Below are 23,245 nucleotides of genomic sequence, written 5' to 3' on the forward strand. Positions count from 1 at the left end.
GTCACCTGGGAGCTGATTCCTCAAAGCACCCAGTGCTTGGCACATACCAAGTCCTTAGCAAATATTGTTCTTCCCCTCTTCCCTCTTTAAATAACTTGTTTGTTCAAGAATTTAACTTAATGTTTTTATTTGTTTTAGTAGGTGGCAAGTGGGATAAACCATCAGAAATTTTGGAAATCAAGGGACAGAATTGGGAAGAACAAGTGAATAGTCTGCCTGAAGTTTTCAGAAAAGCTGGTTTTGTTATCGAAGCTTTCACTAGACTGCCATACCTGTGTGAAGGTGACATGTATAATGACTACTACGTTCTGGATGATGCTGTCTTTGTTCTCAAACCCGTATAAACACGTGGAGCTTGAAATTTTCACAGTCCACCCCAAGAATGTATGCTCCGGAAGAGGGTCTGCGTTCTCAATTATGCGAAGGGAGGACCTTTGGGGACTGCCATTCTAAATATCATGTAGGAATTTTAAAAGCCAAAATACTAATTATTTCTTTGTAGTGTGTAAAAGGAATGTTTTTAAAAAACAAAAACCCAACTCTTTGAGGACTTTTATTAACTCTTTACTCAGTAATGCAGGTCACACTCCGATTATGGAAGATATTTTTTATACTTAATTGCAGTAGGGACTCATTCCCAGGCAAAGCAATAGTCATGACTTCACATGGAACCAATAAATATGGATTGTTTTTAATAAAATGAAGACTGGCAATAAAACTGTCCATCCAGTTGCAAATATTGGTTATAGGATATAGCCACTGATACTCTTTCATGTTTAGAAATTCTATCATTATTCAAGAAAATGTTTTTAATCATGCTAATAAACTTTTTTGGAGATGACTTTGGCATCATGTTTGAGTTAATATAAGGCTTCCCTGGCATCTGTCATTGCTTTGGCTTCAGGGGTACCCGAATAGTAGCAGTATGTGAAGGATGCAGTTGACTTGAATGTGCGGTGAAGGAAGGCTTGAGACGGGGGTGGGGTGCTTACTGCAAGGTGTGGTGAACATAGGCAACCCAGACGAACCCTCAGAACAACCTCATTCAGATACAGTACTTCGAGGACCACTCTCACTCCCTAACTCATGTTGTTTTCGGAAGTGCGGAACACTGGATTCTGACTTTGTGGTAGCTTCTGTCCTACATTCAGAATTTTGTTTTTTCCGGACAGTCTCAGGTTCTCAGCATTGAAACATTCAGTTTTGTCTTCTGACAAAAATGCAACCTAAAAATGTTTTAATTCAGCTTCTTACTCTGTACTTGTATACATCTTTCCCAGAACTCGGCTCTTTCGAAATCCTTAACTGAGTTTATCGAAATCCTTGACTGAGTTTAGAGTTTGCCAAGAGTGTGGTTTGAGGAAACCATGTCAGACTCATGCATTCTAGAATCAGCAAGTACCTCCAACTATATATCCAGAAGTGTTGCAATGAGGAACTCATTAGCAAGATCAATAGCCATTATGGATGTTACAAAGAGCAGAGCACTTAACCCAGAATCTAAAATCTCAGTAATAACAGATGCCAATTTGAGATCGTGGCTATTAATATGTTATTCTCACAACTTTATTTCTTTTGTCAGCCAGGTGTTTCATTAAATATTCTCATTCATATGCTCATAGAAGTTATCAGATCAGCACATTTACTGCAACACCTGGGTGTAAAGGAGAATTAAATCCTTGAGAAGAATGACTTTATTATTCATTGAGAACAGCATTCCCATGTCCTCACACCAATATCTTCCAATGTTATTGTGTAGTCATAAGAGTTGGGTTATGTGATTTATGCAAAAGTGTTATTGGTGTGTTCTAATGCTTTTTTCCAGGAATTCAAATAAGTGAAGTGCAAATACTTAGCACCTTAGATTGTAAAAATAGAGGAAATGAGTAAACTTAATGTAGTTCGTGTACAGTTGAGTTTTGCTTCTTTATAAACTGTCATCATCAGGGGTTACTATTTAGACTGCCGAACAAGAGTGCAAGAGTGACGGATGTTCAAAGAGGCAGGCTGCTCCAAAGTGTTTCATAGCCTTGAAATCCAGAATTAATTTGAGAGTCTATTTGAAAAACACACACCTCATTCTTTAGCCCCCAAATCAGAGAAAGCACAGACATTAATTTATTTCAAAGGTAAAAATACTTTCTCAAAATCTGAGGTTCTCTGAAAGCCAGCTTCTCAAAAGTGCGTTTTTTTTTTTTTTTTGGTGAAAATTTAAACCAGCAAATCCGCTCACATTTCGTGCCTGGTCTTGAAAGTCTTGATGGTGTGTCACCATTCCACTAGATGGCAGTGTTGCTTACTGAGTGTCGATGGCTGTTTTTTTCCCTAAATGGAGTCATGTTTTTTCTTTTTTCTCCCCCAAATACAATAAACTGCCTTCTTGTCTACACCATTCCTGTGTAAGTGCTTCATATCAAGTTAAGGTTGTACTAGAGGAATTAAGAAGAGCTCTATTTGTGGTCAAAGCAAGCTAACCAGTTGACCTTAAAGGTCACAGAGAAAGGAAATGCAAGCTGCACCTGTGAGTCAAAGCTCTTTGCACCTGCAGTTGTAAGCCCCTTGAGTGTTGAGACTACTGATTTCAGGGAAGGGAAGGGAAGAAGACACAATGGCCTTAGTCATTTCTCCCTTGTGCAGAGTTGTTAAGAGAGACAGTGTATTTTCTACCCTTCTCAATGTCGCATCAGTTTTTACACAGTTGACCTTTAACAGAAAAGAAGCTGGGCTGGGAAATAAAGTAAAACTTAGCTGTTTCAAGTCATCTTTCTGAGTAAAGCTTTGTTTTCACTTAGTTCCGAGTATAGTATTTAAATAGACTTATAATGAAGCAAGGTGCTTTCATCAATTGCTTCCCGCTGCTTGGTTACTGATAAAAGTATTTCATGATCTTTTTTCTCTAAAAGCTACAGCACCTTCAACAGGGGCTTCTAGTGGCTAAAGTGACCTACTATGTTTGTGCAGATGCCTAAGTACCCCCCAAATAAGCTTTTTTCCAATGCACCCATGTTGCAGCTGGAAGCTGGTGGACTGAGCTAGGGTTGTCCAGGCTGAGTTGTGCTGCCTAGGAGTCCACTGAGCACAACCCTGGGCTCGCAATTGACTTGAAACAACCAGGATGCTCACTAAGCCACAACTTATCAAAGATAGAAAATCATGAATTGGCAGAAGGAAGTTCACACTGTGTCCATGCTAATCTAAGATCTAAGTGAAAAAATGCACCCAGGATCATTAAGGAAATATTACCGCAATGTAAAATTCAACAGCCTGCCTTTTTGCAAGTAGTGGATGATGAGACAATAGCTGGGCAACAGTGAACAGCACAAGAAAAACAATTTCATATCTACCGTAGCTATGTAGGTGTTCATATGTTTTGCTGCTTACCTTTATCAATTCTAATACATTTGTATTGTCTGTCTTCTATGTAGGAGTTGATTCTAACTTCTTTTTAGTTGTCACTTGTTTTTTAAAATTTTATTTTAAAATGAACTTTTATTTTGGAATAATGTTAGGTTTCAAGAAACCTTGCAAAGATAGTACAGAGAGTTCCTGTATACCCTTAACCCCCTAACGTTATCTTGCATAGAAGCCACGGTATGTTTGTCTAAACTAAGAAATTAACATCAGTACACTACTATTAAGTAAGCTACTGACCATTGCAATTTTGCCCATGTTTCCATTAATGACCTTTTTTCTGTTCTAGGAGCCAATTCAGCATACCACATCCCATTTAGTTGCTTACTTTTTAAATTGTTAGTGTTTACTGACACAGTACCATTATTTATCTTTTCCTTTCAATTTTTTTATTGTAAAAAGCACATGAAATTTACCATCTTAACCATTTTTAGGTGTTCAGTTCAGTGGTATTCCATACATTCATATTGTGCAACCATCGCCACTATCCATTTTTACTCTTTTCATTTTGCAAAACTGAAACTCTGTACCTGTTAAACACTAACTCCCCATTCCCTCTTCGCCCCCAGCCCCTGGCAATCACTGTTCTACTTCCTATGAGTTTGGCGCTTCTAGGTAACTCATATAAGTTAGAATCATACAATATTTGTCCTTTTGTGACTGGCTTATTTCACTTAGCACAATGATCTCAAGGTTCATCCATATTGTAGCATGTGTCAGCATTTCTTCCTTTTTTTTTTTTTTTTTGGCTGCGCTGCGCGGCATGTGGGATCTTAGTTCCCCAACCAGGGATCGAACCCACAGCGCCTGCAGTGGAAGCAGGGAGTCTTAACTGCTGGACCACCAGGGAAGTCCCTCTTCCCTTTTTAAAGTTGAGTAATATTCCATTGTATGTATTTTGCTTATCCATTCATCTGTCAATGGACACCCGGGTTACTTCCACCTTTTTGTTGAGAATAATAACAAAATGCTGCTATGAACATGGGTGTACAAATAATCTGTTTGAGTCACTGTTTTCACTTCTTTCGGGTATATACCCAGAAGTGGAATTGCTGGATCAGATGGTAATTCTATGTTTAATTTTTTGAGGAATTGCCATATTGTTTTCCACAGTGGCTGCACCATTTTACATTCCCACCAACGGTGCACAGGGGTTCCAATTTCTCCATATCCTCCCTAACACTTGTAATTTTGTATTTGTCTTGATAGTAGCCATTCAGTGGATATGAGGTGGTTTTGCGTTTCCTTGATGATTTGTTTTTACAGTACAATTTGTACAGCATTGGGTTTCATTTACTAGTAACTTGCACTTTATAGCTTGCTATCTATATTGATATCAATGAATTGGAATCAGTGTCCACTGATACCAAAGTACTTCTTTTTAGTTATGAAATTTCATACTTTTGGAAAATTAGGAGAATATTATTACATAACTGGAACTTAAGATTTCCCTCTGGATTTTAGAGTCAATATGCTGTATTCACATGAATTAAATACTAGTGTATTTTTGATGCAAAGCCATTTAAAAATTACTTTCAGTAAGTGTAAAATGAAAAGTAAAGATCCCCTTTCTCCACCCCCAAATAAATGAGCATGTGAAACTGGAATGTCTTATTACAGACCTGCATTTCTTAAATTCTGGAAAATAATTAAGGACAGGTAGAATGCCCAAATGCTGTTTTCTTATATCCTGTTCAGGAGTCAACACAGAATATGGGTTTTAAATGCCTTTGAACCCTCAACACTTTTCAAATGGTAGAGTTGTGGTGTTTGAGAATACATTGGCCGTCATTTTTATACTCAGCAGAACAAAAAAGTTTTCCCTGCCTTTGATTTTGCCACCTTGTTTTTATTATTTATTATTTATAAGGTGGCTGTGACTGATCATAAAGCCCTACTGGTTTTGGCATGTTTGTTATAGAAAAAGTAGAAAATACCGACAGGTGTAAAGAAGAAAATGCAAGTAGGTTTTACCTGTATCATAATCTTAGAGCACCACTGTTAACGTTTTGGTATATGCCCTTCTAGACTTTTTTACATCCATATATGTACCCACACATACACATTTACAAATTAACATTAAAATTTTTGACAATAAAAAGATACTTTTATTCTTCCGAGATAAATCATGTGAAACTCATAGACACCTATTTTCTAAATCAAAAATTGACAAAGGATGGAAGACATTTTCTATCATTTAGTGCTTGAGAGCAAGATTCTTGTTTAAAGGATTAAACCAGGAGCCTGGGGATAAAAGGATGTTTTTGAGGATGCTGATAAATATCATAACTATTTTTAAAATAAATTTATTTATTTTATCGTTTTTGGCTGCCTTGAGTCTCCGTTGCTGTGCGCAGGCCTTCTCTAGTTGCGGCAAGCGGGGTCTACTCTTCGTCGCGGTGTGCGGGCTTCTCATGGCGGTGGCTTCTCTTGTTGCGGAGCACGGGCTCTAGGCACGCAGGCTTCAGTAGTTGTCGTTCTCCGGCTCTAGAGTGCAGGCTCAGTAGTTGTGGCGAACGGGCTTAGTTGCTCCGTGGCATGTGGGATCTTCCCTGATCAGGGATCGAACCTGTGTCCCCTTCATTGGCAGGCAGATTCTTAATCACTGCGCCACCAGAGAAGCCCCACAACTATTTATAAATAATATAAATATTACATTAAAACCATCAGATGAGCAACAGAGCAGTACAGTTGGCCATTTCTGGAGAGGATGTCTAATTTTGCCACTGACAAAGTAATTTTGCATTACACAAAGTAATTTTGCATTACACATTTTAAAAAAGTTATTTTAAAAAAAATTTCAGGCATTGAGATGTATTTCATTAAATGTAAAGGATTGCAAGGAAATTTCTAGAGTTCACAATTATATTTTCATTAGAAAAGACAGTTATTCATCATTTCACCATGAGAACCTGACACTTCAATGTATTTCCTTTCTGTTTTAATACAAGTGCATATAACATATATTACTTCATATTTGGCTTTTTTGGGATATAAAGTGATTTCCTTGTGTTTCTGTTGTACAGTCTTTATTATACCCATTTAAATAGCTGTATAACCCACGAAATTGATGTAGCATAGCTCACATAACCATTTCCTTAATGGTGAACTCAAGTTGGATCTTTTCCTACCGCCCCCCACCCCTTCTTTCTGTATTTATATGTAATGCTGCTGCAGTAAATATTTTGGTGCACAAACTTTTTTACTTCTGAGCATTTTTTTCTCCTTATATAAATTTGGCCATGTTTACTGACCTAGGGGTCTGAATATCTTTACGGTTCTTCTTCCCCTTTCCCTTCCTCTTCTTCCTTTTCATCTTCTTCTTTTAAAAACCTTTTTATTACAGAAAATTCCAAGCTCACGAAAAAGAAGAAACCAGGTAACAATAACCCCTGCTCAGGCTGCAGCAAGTATCAACACAGGACCAGTTTGTTTCACCCAGATTCCTGCCACTCCTTGGTCCCCGTTATTTCCACGTAAATCCCAGACATCATATTTCAGGTTTGCAAATATATATCTGCAAAAGATAAGGACTCTTTAAAAAGAGCCATACTGCAATTGTCACCCCTAAAAAACCTAACCATTAAACATCCAGCGACTACATTGCTGCAGTTGTCCTATCATTTTTAAAATAGTTTGTTTGAATTCAGATCCAAATAAAGTCGCTACATTGTAATTGGTGGATGTGTTTGGAGAGCCCTTCAGCCTCTTTCCTCGCTGCTGTCTCGGAGAGGGGCGAGGGAGAGCGCGTTTCCGCCTGCGTCTTGCACGCTTCGGGATTGTGACCCCCGCTGCGCTCGGTGCCCGGGTTTCCACTCGGGCAGCCGCCGCCGGGAGGTGGGCGCGGTTCCCACCGCCCGCGCGCTGGACTCAGAGCGGCCAAGCGGGGCACCGCAGGTGAGGCGCGGGCGGCCGGGGAGGACCCCGCGGGGCCGGGCGCAGGGACGCGGGCGGGCGCAGCTCAGGCGCTGGGGTCGCGCGGGGGCCAGGAGCTCGACGCGGGCCCGGTGCAGGAAAGGGGCACAAGGTGTGCGTGGGGCGGCGGGTGACAGACAAAGGAGAGGGGGCAAATGGCGGATTCAGCGGCTTTAAGGGCTCGCGGGGGCGACGGCGTCATGGGAGGGAGTGGGGAGGAAATTTCCAAGACAGGGATCCGAAGGCACTTAATAATAGTAAGAAGAAGAAAATGATAATACCAGGAGCAACAACAATAGCATCAGTAATAATAATAGCTACTATTCATCGAGTGTTTATATGTCCCACGCTGGGCTCAGGTTTTTTAACGTATTTTACATATAAGGAAAGTTCTTTGCATAGTTTACATACTTTATCTCATGGCTGTTGCGAGCAAGAAATGAGAATATTCAGGAAGAGCATAGTACTGACTCTGCATTGCATAAATTGATGAACTTTAAAAATGTTTATACAGTCTTTCGGAGGGAGGTACTATTGGCATCCCCATGGGACAGAGGAGGAAATGCAAGCTCAGAGAGGTCAAGGAATTTGTTGAAGAGCACACAGCTAGTAATGGGTGGTTTAAATGAAAACGGGGGCTTCTATCCCTGAGGTGGCACCTCCCACCTGGAGTTTTAGATTCAGAGTTACTGAGCAGAGGCTGGAGAGCAGAGCCAGTATGTGCTTGGAATCATTTAGGTCTGGGTTTGGGACCTGGCCCTGCCACCTACCAGCTGTGTGACCTCGGGCAGGTCACTGGACCTTTTAGAACCCGTTTCCTCGTCTGTGAAATAGAAATAACAGTAATATTTGCCTCAAAGATTCTGCAAGGACTGAGAGAGGCAGTGTGCATAGAGGGGCACGTGCTTTGTTCTCTCTCATTCAACGGTTGCTACAATTATGATTACTAGGGAGTCCCGCCATTTGCTTGCTCTGTGACCTCTGCATGTCCACTGAACTCATCTCTGAGACCAAGTAAAGTAAACCTTCAGGGCTGGTGGATTGGGTAAATGAATTGGTCCGGCAGATGGAAGATGCCCAGTGAGACCAGCATCCTCCTGTCTCTTCTTTTATCACAGAATCCCAGGCCTTCCATTTTGCTCTCCTGAGACTAAAAGAGAGGAAGGGGAATGACTGTCCAGAGTCTCGCTATCAGTGACAGAGCTGGGACCGGCACTTAGGCCTCATGCCTGTAGTCCAGAGAGCTCCTATTCCCTTGAGTTCTACAACCCTTGTGAGCCGGGCAGTTCTAATGCCATGGTTTGAAATAAAATCCAAATCCAGTTCAAATAGCCTGGTATTCTACAAACCAGACCAGTTAGCCCACTTTGCATTCATAGTAATGAAAATAGTCTTGTGGGTTTTTTTTGTTTTGTTTTTTTATTATTATTATTTTTTTTTTGCGGTACGCGGGCCTCTCACTGTTGTGGCCTCTCCCGTGGCGGAGCACAGGCTCCGGACGTGCAGGCTCAGTGGCCATGGCTCACGGGCCCAGCCGCTCCGCGGCATGTGGGATCTTCCCGGACCGGCTCACGAACCCGTGTCCCCTGCATCAGCAGGCGGACTCTCAACCACTGCGCTACCAGGGAAGCCCTTGTGTTTCTTTTGATTTTTGTTTCTGGGAGAAAATCTCCAAGATAGTGTCTGTAGGTCCGTATGTATGTGTCCATGATTCAGACCTTAAATGGAGCTGCTTTGCAGACAGTAAAACTTCATGTACTTTTGAATTGTTGGTTTGTGTCTGGGATGGGATGCCCCAGCGTTGGGGGAACCTCCTAGCATCTTTGCAAGTTTCATGGAAGATGAAATGTCTCTCATCCCTTGGGTGACCAGCTCATCCTGTTTTGCCTGCACCTTTCTGGGTTTTAAAGCTGAACCCTCCCTGCTCATCCAAAAGCACGAAGTTTTTTAGGAAACCATGTTCATTTCAGGTTTGTGGTTATTGTTGCTGGTTTCATTTTGAGTTCCTTCAAAGCAGTCCTTGGTTGCCTGATTTTCACCCATCTGCTGGGAGAGGGCCTTTAGGTGGGAAGAGGGGCGGGGTGCGTGGAGAAAACTATCGACCCCCAAATCGCTGTTGCCCAGCTCAGTCCTTTTAATCCTCTTGGCCGAGCTCCTGAAAGAGAGTGACCCGAAGGGCTTTTAATTAAAACCAAATCCCATCCTGGCGATGGGCTGGGGTTTCGTTGGAACGAAGACTTTATGTGCAGCAGAAAGTGGGGCATCTGTTTCAGTAATTGTAAACCCCTTGTATAGTTAATAGGGAGACTGTAGCAATAAGCACAAGAAGCCTCATTGTCTGGGAAACTGGAGAATTGTGAATGAGGCCAATGCCCCAGGGCAGCTGACCAAAGGGAAGGGAGAAAAAAGGGCCAAAGGTTCCCCAAAGTCCCCAAACCAGTAAGAGTTATTATGAGAGTTGAACATACCAGCCTGCGGGGTGGGATTGATGGAGCAGAATGTGTCTACAAAGTGCTTTGGGATCAGGTTCGCTCAAAACCTGTTAGAATGCGCTGCTTTTGGTGTCTGGAGGTTTCAAAAGTTTCAGTTTGTTTTTGCCCTGGGCGGTCAAGTGAGCATACCTGTTTCCAAAGTTGGTTGAGAAGTCCCCTTGGGGGATAAAGAATCTATTTGCATAACAAGCCAGGCAATAGCAGGGGAATCTGTATTAGAGGGTGCTGGGGCGCCTATAATCTCAAGAAACCATGGGTGTGCATTATGGTGCAAGTTCCCAAGGGGGTGGCATCCTGTGACTGAAGTGAGCCTGGGAGTCAGGCACCACCCTCACCTGTTTTCCTACCAGTCCTCTGGCCACTCCTCTCAGCCCCCTTTCCCAGTTCCTCCTTATCTCTCTACTTTCTTTTATGAAAAAACACAGTATCTCTCTCTTTTTTTTAATTTTTAAATTTTATTTATTTATTTATTTTTGGCTGTGTTGGGTCTTCACTGCCGCTCGCGGGCTTTCTCTAGTTGCAGCAAGCGGGGGCTACTCTTCGTTGCAGCGCGCAGGCTTCTCATTGCGGCGGCTTCTCTTGTTGTGGAGCACGGGCTGTAGTCACACAGGCTTCAGTAGTTGCAGCACTTGGGCTCAGTAGTTGTGGCTTGCGGGTTCTAGAGCACAGGCTCAGTAATTGTGCATGGACTTAGTTGCTCCGTAGCATGTGGGATCTTCCCGGACCAGGGCTCGAACCCATGTCGCCGGCATTGGCAGGTGGATTCTTAACCACTGCACCACCAGGGAAGCCCCAAAAAACAGTCTTTTTTGTTTTGTTTTTTCTTTAAAAAAATCATTTATGTGGAAAATTTCAAGCCCATATAAAGGTAGACACAAGAATATAATGGGCCTTATGTACCCATCACCCAGCTTCAGTTGTCAACTTGTTTCATCCATCCCTATTTCCTCCCTCCTGTATTATGTTGAAGCCATCTCAAATGTCACATTTCTTCTGTAAATATATGAGTGTAGCTCTAAAAGTGGGCTTGGCAAACTTATTCAGTAAAGGAACAGAGAGTAAATATTTTCGGCTTCATGGGCCACACAGCCTCTGTTGCAACGTCCCAGCTCTGCCGTTGTAGTGTGCAAGCAGCCGTAGACGCTCCTTAAATGAATGAAATGGCTGTAGTCCAATAAAACTGTATTTATGGACACTAACGTTTAAATTTTAAACATGAAATTTTCACGTGTCAAGGAATGCCGTTCTTTTGATTTTTCAAAACTTTAAAAATGTAAAAACCATTTTTAGCTCACGAGCCACACAGAACCAGGTAGCCTCTGAATTTGGCCCTTGGCTTGTAGTTTGCGAGCCCCTTGTAGGAGGTCATCGAGAGGACGTGACCGCCTGTTGACCCTGGAGCTGGACTTGGGAATCAGAGCCTCCTCACCCCTCCCCCGTCCTTGGAACGTACATTCTGCTCACTATTCCCACAGTGGGAGCGTTTTCAAGGACGCAGCCTTGAGAGAGCAGTGTGTTCTTGAGATGGTCTGGACAGTATACATGACTGAGCTCCATTAAGGCCTCTATAAACTTTCTATATTCTGGGGGGCGGGGGTGGGGATCTTGCGGCCCCTCAAGACAAGCTTACTGTATAGCACAGGGAACTCTACTCAGTATTCTGTAATAACCTTTATGAGAAAAGAATCTGAAAAAGAGTGGCTATATGTGTATGTATAACTGAATCACTTGGCTGTACACCTGAAACTAACACAACATTGTAAATCAACTCTACAATATAAAATAAAAATTAAATTAACAAAACAAAACAAAAAATCCCTCATTAAAATATGTAACGGCAACAACAACAAAGACAGGCATTGTAAGTAGGTTTCCTTGCTTATTACACCTGTCCCCTACCAATCTTCCTCAGTCTCCCCTTACCCTCCCTGTATGGGGGCTAGCGTGTGAACCAACATCCCTCCTTTAAAAGATAAGTACTCCTTTAAAAATATAACCACATTTCTGTTATCAACAGTATTTCTTTAAAATCTTAAGATAACCACTCGAGGTGCAAATTTCCCCAGTTGTCCCACAGTCTTTGTTTTTTACGGTTTGCTTGAATCAAGATGCAAATAAAGTCTGTATGCTACAAGTAATTGTTATATCTCTTAAGTTTTTCAAGTTCCTCCGTGTGTGTGTGTGTGTCTGTGTCTATTTCTGTCTGTCTCTTTGCAGTATATTTGCTGAAGAAACTAGGTGGTTTATTCTGGGGAGTCTCCTACAGTTTTGAGTTTGCTGGTTGCACCTGGTCTACCCAACATTTTAACAAAGGAATGCTTGGGTCTCAGTCCTTGAAACTTACCCACGTCTCCCTACGCTCACTTTCTTGGTGATCTCATCCAGTGTCCTGGGTTCAAGTATATGCTGACTGCTCTGCATAGATAGCTCCAGTCTGGAGCTCTCCCCTAACTGCAGGCTCAAACACCAAACTGCCTACTTGCTTTCTCCACTCGAACAATTAATAGTCTTCTCCAGCTTAGCTTGTCCACATCTGAGCTCCAGGGCCTCTCCCCCAAACCTGCAACTCCTACGGTTTTTCCCATTTCCCACCCCTCTAGATGCTCAGGCCCAAATCCTTGGAGGTTCTGTGACTTCTCTGTCTTTTATTCCTCACATTCGGTCTATTGGCTGCACCTTCAAAATACCCGCAACCACATCTCACCGCCCTTACTGCCATCGGTGACTAAGTCATCATCATCATCATCTCTTACTGCTCTCTTTGCTTTAGCTGTTGCCCCCCTTCAGGTTATTCTCAACACAGCAGTTGGTTTTATGGAGCCAGTTTTTTAAAAGTCAGAGCACAGCTCTTACTCTTGTGCTAGTATCACTTCAGTGGCTCCCATCTCCCTCCAAGTAAAAGTCAAGTTGCTAATGATGACTTAACCTCATCTACTGCTCTCATCCTCTTGTGATTTATTGCATATGTAAATTGCATTCCTAATGTCAAGGCCTTTGCACTTCTGATTCCCTTTTTCTGGAACATTCTTTCTCCAGACTTTCCCATGAGTTGAATTTTGAAAACATCAGTCTGGCTTATTTGTTTATTTAATAAACCCATATGTAGAGCTTTCTTCATGCCAAGCATTGTTCTAAATGATTTACTTCATTAACTCATTTTATCCTCATATGACACTATGAGGTAGGTACCATTTATTAACCGCATCTTACAGATGAGGAAATGGAAGCACAGAGAGATTCAGTAACTTGTCCAACATCACACAGCTACTAAGTAGCAGAGATGAGATTCAATCCAGGCAGTCCTGCTCCACAGTCCATGCTTCTCCTTTCTCTTTTGAAATCAGCTTCTGTGAGGTATAATTTATATTACAATAAAATGCATCCATTTAAAGTGTAGAGTTTGATGAGATTCAATAAAGGTATGTACCTGTGTAACAACCACCAAAATCAAGGTATAGGAATGTCGCCCCCAAAGTTCCCTTGTGTTCTTTTGCAGTAAATTCCTCCCGCTGCACCCAGTAGAGTCCCAGGCAACTTATTTGTTTTCTGTCACTGTAGATTATTTTGCCTATCATGGAGTTTCCTATAAATGAAATCATGCCATATGTACTCTTTTGTGATTGGCTTCTTTTGTTTGGCATAATGTTTTTGAGGTTCATCCGTGTTGGTGCATAAATCAGTTTATTCCTTTTCCTGAGTTTTTTTTTTTATCTTCCATGTCTCTCCTTTACATGTTTATCCTTTTCTCTACTTTCCTGAACTTACAGAATATATTTATAATAGTCATCCGGTCTACTGATTTGATCTTCTGTGTCATTTCTGGATCTCTTTCTGTGGACTGGGTTTTTTCCTATGGTAACCAGCCATATATTCAATTTTTAATTGGATGCTGGACATTTTGGATTCACATTTCTGGATGTTGTGACACTCCTTTAAATATTGTTGGGTTTTGTTCTAGGATGCAGTCTAGTTATTTAGAATCAACTTGATTCTTCCAAGACTTGCTTTTAAGCTTTGTTAGGGTAGGTCCAGGGCAGACTTTAGGGCTAATTCAGCCTATTACTGAGGCAGTACTTCACTGAGAACTGTCCTTGATACTCCGTGTATTTGGAGGTTTTCCACTGGTAGTTGGGAATTACTCTCCACCCTGGATGAACTCCAGGGATTGCTCTGCTTATTACTGGTGGTTCTTTCTTCAGCTTCAGGTGGTTTCTTACATGTATAGGCATAGACAGACCAATATTCAGCCAAAGACTCAAGGGACCCTTGTTCAAATCTCTAGAACTTTCTCTCTGTGCAAATCCCTCCTCAAGTAGTCTTCCCTGTGGATTCTAGTTGCCTTGGTTTCCCTAAACCCCTACTCTGTCTCCTCAGCTCTGTTGGGATTCTCCTTCTGGTGCTGTGGTCTAGAGACCCCAGGCAGCGAGCAGGGGCACTTACAGAAAAACCTCAGCTTTCCCTCCTAAGTAAGGAAAACCCCAGTTCTCCCCCTCCTTCTTTGTTCTCTTCCTATAAGCCTTTTACCTGTGTGTCTCCTTTACTACTCACTCAAGACACTCAACGCAGAACACATCACTTCTGACCCTCCGGGTCACCAAACGTGTGGAGGATTTTCCTTACGCCAAGTGATTCTGTGACACCAGCTGGGTGTCCTACAATTCAACTTAACTCTGACACTGTCTACCTGGAGGTAGCCTCAGGTCCCACAGGTTAAGGGCTCAGTCCCTCAAGACGTCTCCCATCCCACTTCAGACACCAATCTCAAGTAGCAGGTCTCCAAGTTACCCACAACTTCTGTCTGATTTGGCTACAAATCAAGGTTCCCATGACCACCTCCTCGGGTTCAATTAATTTGCTAGAGCAGCTCACAGAACTCAGGGAAACATTTACTTACATTTACCAGTTTATTAAAGGATATGATAAAAGATGCAGGTGAATAGCCAGATGAGGAGACACATAAGATGAGGTCTGGGAGGGTCTCAGGTCTCAGGAGCATCTGTCCCCAGGGAGTTGGGGTGTGTCACCCCCCTGTTGTGAATGTGTTCATCAACCTGGAAGCACCCTGAAACCCCTATTATTGGAGGCTTCCTCACATAGGCATAATTAGCTATTAACTCCATTCTCAGCCCTCTCCCCTCTCTGGAAGATGGGAGGGTGGGGCTGAAAATCCCAAGCTTCTAATCATGGCTTGGTCTCTCTGGTGACCAGTCTCCATCCAAGAGCACACCCAGAGTTGCCTCCTTAGAACAAGAGGGCTTCCCTGGTGGCGCAGTGGTTGAGAGTCCGCCTGCCGATGCAGGGGACGCGGGTTCGTGCCCCGGTCCGGGAAGATCCCACATGCCGCGGAGTGGCTGGGCCCGTGAGCCATGGCCGCTGAGCCTGCGCGTCCAGAGCCTGTGCTCCGCAACGGGAGAGGCCACAGCAGTGAGAGGCCCGCGTACCGCAAAAAAAAAAAAAAAAAAAAAAAAAAAAGAACAAGAGATACTCCTAGTGCTCTTTTCAAAAAAATTTTTATTGGGGTATAGTTGATTTATAATGTTGTGTTAGTTTCAGGTGTATAACAAAGTGAATCTGTTATGCATATACATATATCCGCTCTTTTTTAGATTCGTTTCCCATGTAGGCCATTACAGAGTATTGAGTAGAATTCCCTGTGCTATACAGTAGACTCTTATTAGTTATCTATTTTATGTATAGTAGTGTGTAAATGTCAGTCCCAGTCTTCCAGTTTATCCCTCCCTCACCTTATCCCCTGGTAACCATAAGTTTATGTTCTACATCTGTAACTCTATTTGTTTTGTTTTTTTTTTTAATTCATTTTATTTATTTTTGGCTGCGTTGTGTCTTCGTTGCTGCCTCTAGTTGTGGTGAGCAGTGGCTACTCTTTGTTGTGGTGCGCGGGCTTCTCATTGCGGTGACTTCTCTTGCTGTGGAGCATGGGCTCTAGAGGGCAGGCTCAGTAGTTGTGGCTCACGGGCTTAGTTGCTCTGTGGCATATGGGATCTTCCTGGACCAGGGCTCGAACCCGTGTCCCCTGCGTTGGCAGGCAGATTCTTAACCACTGTGCTACCAGGGAAGTCCCTCTATTTCTGTTTTGTAGATAAGTTCATTTGTAACCTTTTTTTGTAGAGTCCACATATAAGCGATATCATATGATATTTGTCTTTCTCTCTCTGACTTACTTCACTCAGTATGACAATCTCTAGGTCCATCCATGTTGCTCCAAATGGCATTATTTCATTCTTTTTTATGGCTGAGTAATATTCCATTGCATGTATGTACCACATCTTCTTTATCCTTTTCTTTGTTGATGGACATTTAGGTTGTGTCCATGTCCTGGCTATTGTGAAGAGTGCTGCTAGGAACATTGGGGTGCGTGTATATTTTCAAATTATGGTTTTCTCTGGATATATGTCCAGGAGTGGGATTGCTCGATCATATAGTAGCTCTATTTTTAGTTTTTTAAGGAAACTTCATACTGTTCTCCAGAGTGGCTGTACCACTCCTAGTACTCTTATCACTTAAGAATTTACACGGGTTTAGGAGCCCTGTGTCAGTGATGGGTCAAAACCCAAATATTAGAACAAGAGATCCTCCTAGTGCTCTTATCATTTAGGAAATTACAAGGGACTTAGGGGCCCTGTTCCAGGAACTGGGGGCAGAAACCAATATATATTTTCTGTTATCTCACAGTTTCCCTTCTCTCAGGGATCTCAGTCTTGTCCTACCTGTTATCCAATGTCTGAAAACCTTTGTTTCATGTTTTGTTTGTTTTCTAATTGTTTAAGGCGAGAGAGTTTATCTACTGCCAATTACTCCGTCATAGCTGGAAGCAGAAGTCCAACTCATTCCTTATTTATTGATGAATGGTATTCCACTGAATGGATATACCGTATTTGTTTCACTTTTCATCTATTGTTGAACATTTGAGTTGTTTCCAGTTTTCGGAATGGAACTCTACAAACCTTTGTATGGACGTATGTTTTAACTACTCCTGGGTAAAATACCTAGGGGCAGAATTCCTGGATCATAGAGTATTGTATACTTAACTTTATAAGACACGGCCAAACGGTTTTCCGGAGTGGCCGTATCAGCAACGTATAAGAGTTCATGCTGCGCCCCATCATCCTCAACACTTGGTGTTGTTAGTCTTTTTAACTTTTAGCCATTCTACTGTGTATGTAGTGAATTTGTTACCACATCAGACTGGGGTCCGCTTGCCCGCACGCAGCAAAGCCAATCTATTGACCCTGGGTTTTGGTGAAGGAAAGTGCAGCATTTATTGCAGGGCACCAAGCAAGGAGTCCAGGGAGCTAGTGCTCAAAAGGCCCCCCCAATCCCCAGAGTCTTTCAGGGAAAGTTTTTTCAAGACAGGGTGAAGGAGGGGGGTTTGGGGTGTGTGATCAGCTCATGGACATGCTTCTGATTGGTTGGTGGTAATTGGGAGTCGACATCATTAACCTTCTGGTTATAACCGGTCTGTGGCCTACGTGCTTGTGGGCAACATAAGTTTACTTCTTCCACCTGGTGGGGGTTTCAGTATCTGCAAAACAACTCAAAGGACGTGGCTCAGAATATTATCCACAGTCCTGGAGGAGGAGCTAAAGGTCCTTGACTTTAATGGCTAAAGTATTATTATTTTGTCTTGCTTGACTGTTTTCCTTTTTATGCGTTTTCTCACTGCCCTGGTTAAATTTATTCTTTGGAACTTGGGGAAGGCCTAGGAGGCTAAAGTCTTTGTATAGACAAGAGGCAGGCGGAAGGGAGTGCGGGTCTGTTTTGGGAAGGCTCCATACGGTACGGCTCAGTTACAGTACCTCATAAGGGTTCAGTTTGCATGTTCCTGGTAACTAATGATGTTGATAAGCTTTTCTGTGCTTATTGGCCATAAATGTATTTTTTTTTTTTTTTTTTTTTTGCGGTACGCGGGCCTCTCACTGCTGCGGCCTCTCCCGTTGCGGAGCACAGGCTCCGGATGCGCAGGCTCAGCGGCCATGGCTCACGGGTCCAGCCGCTCGGCGGCATGTGGGATCTTCCCGGACCGGGGCACGAACCTGTGTCCCATGCATTGGCAGGCGGACGCTCAACCACTGCGCCACCAGGGAAGCCCAAATGTATTTTTTTTTTAAATGAAGTTTAAGTTTATATTTTTTCCCTATTGGCTTGTTTATCTTCTACTTACTGAATTGTTAGAGTTCTTTTCATATTCTAGATATAAGTCCTTTGTCAGATATAACAGAGTCCATGCTTTTAACTGCTGCTTTTTGTCTGATTGAGAGGAATGAGAGGTAGATGTCAGAATATAAACAGGCCATTGTAGAGTGAGGAGAGAGATGATCGTGTCTTATACTAGCATAGGGTTTAGATGGAGCAAAGTGGATGGAATTTAAAATTAAAAAAAAAACCTCAAGGAATTCTGGGTCTATTTTTTCCCCTTTTGTCTTCTGAATGTTCCTAAATATATTTACAGATACAACCTGAATCAAACCTGAATTTTTCTTTTCTTGAATTAACTACAGGGAGAATGTCTCAGGAACCTAGGACATACTCTCTTTTGCTGTTCCTTTTTCTGAGCCATGGAGTGGCAAGTCATGGCGTTCCAGATTCCCGGCAGGGTAAGTCCTGAGGGAGGAATCATCTGTCATGGTTCCACACATCTTAGAGAATGGAGTGGGGTTAGATCAATTTAGGTACATGATGCCGCAAAGTGTTTAGGGATGTGTGTGTGCCTGTGTGTGTGTGTACCCACGTAAGTGTAGAATTTTCAGGATCATTCTGAAAGGGTTTTTCAAACCAAGGTTTTTTCACACTGGCACATATGCTCACAAGTATAATTAAAATTCACTAAACATTTCCTTCACGAGTAACCTTTTCGGGGGCTCTTTTCTTAATACATATTTGTATTTTTGAGGGTCATCCAGTTCAATTCTATTTATACATTCAACGGCTTTGTTGCAGATTTGCCTCCTTTGTTGCAAAAAATGGCGGTGAGTATCCATTTTATTTTAAACAACATCCCCTGTACTGGAGCTGCCAACTTTTGGATGTTATACTCGACAATATCTCTTTGCCTTTTAGGAAGAAATAATAGATGGAAGCTACCTGAATGGTAATGTCCCTGCTGTCCCTGCTTGTTGCTTCTAAGAATTTCAAACAGAATGTGCCTATGATCTCTCTGGCATGATTCCTTTTTAAGTTGTCTTTTCATTTTATTTCCATTGTAGCCTTGCTGGATCTCATACAGTTTCAAAGGTAACTCATCCTAAAGGGGAGGGGAAGGGATGGAATAGATTTTTAATAAAAATTCTTAATGGAAGTCTCTTAACTATAGAAAGTAAAATGTACTCATTACAAAAAATATCACCCAATGAACAAGTGTTTTAGAATAGATACATTCGTTCAACACAAGTTTGGCCCCCTCTGCTCTAACATTTACTGACTGCTTACTGTGTAGCAGGTACTATTCTAAGTGCTTTTATGCATAGAAACACATGTCCTCTTCCCAAGCCTCCCCCTTCTCCCACCCAAGTAGGCCCTATTGTTACCCCATTGGACAGAATAATGAAACTGAGGCCCAGGGAGGTGATTTAAGGTCACACAGCTGGGAAATGGTGGAGCTGGGGTGTGTATCCGGCAGCCTGGCTCCAGGACTCACTGTTACTTTGCTCTCACTGTCACTTTATATTCTGTGTACAGGCTGGTGTTAGATACCAGGGATGTGGAGCAGGGCACTAGATAGTCTTATGGAAAGACAAATATGAACAGGTAATTCTAATATAACAAGTACTATGAAGGAGAAATGGGAGCCTTGGGGCCCCATGACAGGAGCACTTAATTATACTAAAGTAGAAGATTCCCATAAACAGTCTTCTCCCCAAGGTAACTCCAGTTGATAGTTTTGGATACATTCTTTCAGGCTAAAATTTTTTATCTATCTATCTGTCTATCCATCTATCTATAAAAAATGTGACTATAAAAGGCCTTCTAACCGTTTAAGGCAGGAAGATTTATCTACTGCCAATCATTCCATCACAGCTAAAAGCAAAAGTCCACCTCACTCCCTTCGACTGGATGAGTGACATTCCATTCCATACCATCTGTTTAACATTTCACCTGCTGTTGGATATTTGAGTTGTTTCCAATTTTGGGCTGTTATGAATGAAGTTGTGCATTTTCTATGTGTTGGTCAACGTTTTCAGCACTTTACATGTGTGAACAAATTTAATTCTCACAGTTGTTCGCTGTATTACATAGAAAGGGAAACCGAGGCACAGGAAAATTCAGTAAACTGCCTAAGGCCATACAGTTCAGTGGGAGAGCCAGGATTCAAACCCAGGTTTCGAGCCTACAGTCCTAACTGCGCTATTTCAGCCTCTCATGGTATACAAGGCATCTGTTTTTTAAACTTAATACAGTCAGGACACCTTTCCAAGTCAATCTGTTTGGATTATTAATCTGAGTGGATTGTTATGGGATTTAGCTTCAAATTGATCATTGTCTTTGAGAGACTGGTATGCAGGCTGATTCCTGGAATTGGAAACTCCCCCTCACTGTGCCAAGGAAACACATCTCCTACCTCTAAGCACAGAGTTCCTAGCATCCTGGCCCATCTTCATTGTCCTTTCTGAACCTCGGTCCCCTGATCACTCAGCTAGTAGGGGAACTGCTCATCCTAGGCGAGCCTGTCACCATGACCTTCTCCTGTCTGTCTTCAACTGAAGCTCCCATGTGTGGACGGCAGACCTGTCCCACAGAGTCGTGGCCTATCTGAATTCACGGAACGTTGCCTTCACCATCCCCAGCCTGCAGGTGTGTATCTGAGACCCGTCCCTATGTTCCCCTCTCAGTGCTCAGGGGTTGCAAAGTCAGAGAAGTGGGCTAGGTGGAGAGCTAGTCTTCACTTCCACAAAGGAACATGTTCTGTCCAGTGTTTTTAAGCTCCTTTGTCTCTCTTTCATTTTTCCACTTTTGATGGAGACATGGTGTATTAGAGCAGCAGTCCCCAACCTTTTTGGCACCAGGGACCGGTTTCATGGAAGACAGTTTTTCCATGGGTTGGGATCGAGGGGATGGTTTCGGGATGATTCAAGTGCATTACATCTATCGTGCACTTTATTTCTGTTATTATTACATTGTAATATATAATGAAGTAAGTATAGAACTCACCATAATGTTGACAGGAGGCGGAGCTCAGGCGGTAATGCGAGTGATGGGGAGCGGCTTGCCCGCCGCTCACCTCCTGCTGTGCGACTTGGTTCCTGTCGGGCCACAGATCGGTAGTGGTCCAAGGTCACGCACTGGTGTTAGAGTATAGGCTGAGCTACTCTAACAAAGAGACCATAGATTGCAGCAGCTCGAACAATTTAGTTTATTTCTGTCTCATATAATAGTCCAGGGCTAGGTGGGAGGTCCAGAGAGGAGAGACAGCTCTACTTCAAAAGGCCATCGAGGGGCCTGGGTTCCTTCTGTCTTGTTGCTTTGTCATCATCTAAGGAGTGGTTGCCCACATGATTGAAACAGCACATCCATTCTCCAACCCAGAGAGGGTGTGGTGGGAAAGAGGAAGTGAAGGCTGAATAGCTTCTCTTTAAGGATGTGACCTGCAAGTTGCCCACTTCTTCCTGCTCACGTTTCATTGGCTCACAGTCCACAGTCACATCTTACTGCAGAGGAGCAAGATGAGAGACCATGTACCCAGCTAAAACTTATGGGATTCTGTTCCTAAAATAATTACAAGAGAGTGGACCTTTGGGTATAATTATCAGTCTCCCAATCATGGGTCCAAGAAATATTTTTCTTCCCTTTTAACTCTACTAGAAGAAAAACAGTAGCACAAACATGTAAATGGATGGCAGTGGATATTTGCCTTGGGGAACAATAGGGCCTGGTGGGGACTGCGGTGAATTGGCCAGCACATGCCTCATTAGCATAATCGGTAGCCCAGGGCGTTTTGTTTTGCCTTTACCAATACACTGTGAATAGCACAGAAAATTGAGACAACATTCTTTCAGAGTTCAAAGACTATTATTTGATTCAGCAAAGAAGTCATGTCATTGACGAATGAAGTTCTGACATATGTCTTTTTTTGTTTCGGTTTTTACTTACCTTATAGTGAAGATGAAAGTGTCAACCAACATTCATGTGAGAACGACACTCAGAACCCTGGTTGTTATCCATTTACCAGGAACCCGCTAGGTGGAGGTGGCTGGTGGCCTCATGGCATCTGCTTTCTTCGCCATGTTCATCTGTGCAATCTAGAGAGAAGTGATGCCTGCCCTTTCTCTCTAGCAGTAGGGTTTCTCATAAAATGTGTATATTTTAACCTGATTAGGAGCTATACTACCTCTCTTCCTATTTGTATATTCATTTAGTATCTACTTATCCAGCCTCTATTCTCTGCCAGGCACAGTTCTAGACACTGGAGACTCAGGAGAACAGGCGGTCACATTAGTACCCACGTGGGCCTTTCATTCTAAGGGGAGGGACATTGAGTAAACAATCATTGAACTCATTCAGGGCAGAGAATAATGGCTGGCACTTACTGAGAACACTTTACATCATCATTTACTCCTCATGACCTAGGATTCATTCTTACTTACATAGTAAGTTTGACTGTTGTTCCTACCTTTCAGCTGAGAAAACTGAGACCCAGAGATACTGTTGCCCATTTATCAAATAAAAATACAGGTTTCCCAGTTAAATTTGACTTGCAGATGATCAACGAATACATTTTTTTAGTGTAAGTATGTCCCATGCAATATTTGGGATATACTTACGCTAAAAAATTATTCGTTTATCTGCAAGTCAAATTTAACTGGGCATCTTGTATTTCATCTAACCATCCTAGTTAAGGAACTTGCCCGAGGCCGTACAACTAGTAAGTGGCAAGGTGGGGATTTGCACAAAGGTTATCTGGTGCTAGAGCTCACCTTTGTCCATGATGTCACACTATGCTGCCTTTCTAGAGCACCTCTATTTAAGGAAGATTTAGAAAAGAATTCCCCAGATAGCAGAGGAAATCTCTTTCAGGAGAGGCTGCTGGCCTCTGCCCCTCACCCTGGAGGGGGTGCCACGGGGAGTTCATGCTGCCTGAATTTTGCTCCTGTGCTGGGGGCTTGGAGCATGGGAGAGGGTTTGAGCAGTGCCCATCTGGAAGTAGTAAACTTTCCGGGTAGAGGCCAGCTTCCCTGGACTTGAAACCTCAATCACCTGCAGGGACCAGGCAGGCCGTGGGGAAATCAGCTACCTGGAGGGTGGTGAGCCGGAAGAGTAATTACAGTGAGCAGCTGTCCCTCTGCCTGTTGATTATTACACAGAAGGGGATGTATGCCCAGCGTTGCCACATCTTTGTGGTTTCCAAGAAAAGTTGGAAATTTGGATTTTTGTGAGGAATTCCATGAATTTTAAACGTTAGCAGCTCATAAAAA

At 42.6% G+C, this 23,245-nt stretch overlaps 2 protein-coding genes across 10 annotated transcripts in view; both read left to right on the top strand.

Moving 5' to 3' along the window:
* METTL9 (methyltransferase 9, His-X-His N1(pi)-histidine) overlaps nucleotides 1-2,815 on the top strand; it is a 45,092-nt gene extending 42,277 nt beyond the window's left edge. For 2 of the 4 annotated variants that reach the window (XM_079943905.1, XM_079943907.1), the window contains one exon: nucleotides 139-2,815. In XM_079943905.1, coding sequence (XP_079800031.1) covers nucleotides 139-344 — 206 coding nt within the window. In that variant the 3' untranslated portion in view covers nucleotides 345-2,815. The remainder of the gene's footprint in view (nucleotides 1-138) is intronic. The other 2 variants (XM_079943906.1, XM_079943909.1) reach the window with 1 other exon arrangement.
* A 4,330-nt stretch (nucleotides 2,816-7,145) lies between these two features.
* The window catches only part of OTOA (otoancorin), a 71,471-nt gene continuing 55,371 nt past the window's right edge, over nucleotides 7,146-23,245 (top strand). For all 6 annotated transcript variants that reach the window (XR_013831526.1, XM_079944333.1, XM_079944334.1 and 3 more), the window contains exons 1-6: nucleotides 7,146-7,308; nucleotides 18,338-18,433; nucleotides 18,777-18,805; nucleotides 18,897-18,927; nucleotides 19,043-19,070; nucleotides 20,540-20,627. Coding sequence is in view for 5 of the 6 variants with exons in the window: in XM_079944333.1 (XP_079800459.1) it covers nucleotides 18,343-18,433; nucleotides 18,777-18,805; nucleotides 18,897-18,927; nucleotides 19,043-19,070; nucleotides 20,540-20,627 (267 nt within the window). In the remaining variant the exon portion in view is untranslated. The remainder of the gene's footprint in view (nucleotides 7,309-18,337; nucleotides 18,434-18,776; nucleotides 18,806-18,896; nucleotides 18,928-19,042; nucleotides 19,071-20,539; nucleotides 20,628-23,245) is intronic.

The sequence above is a fragment of the Stenella coeruleoalba genome (assembly GCF_951394435.1).
Source record: "Stenella coeruleoalba genome assembly, chromosome: 15".
Taxonomy (NCBI): Eukaryota; Metazoa; Chordata; class Mammalia; order Artiodactyla; family Delphinidae; genus Stenella; species Stenella coeruleoalba.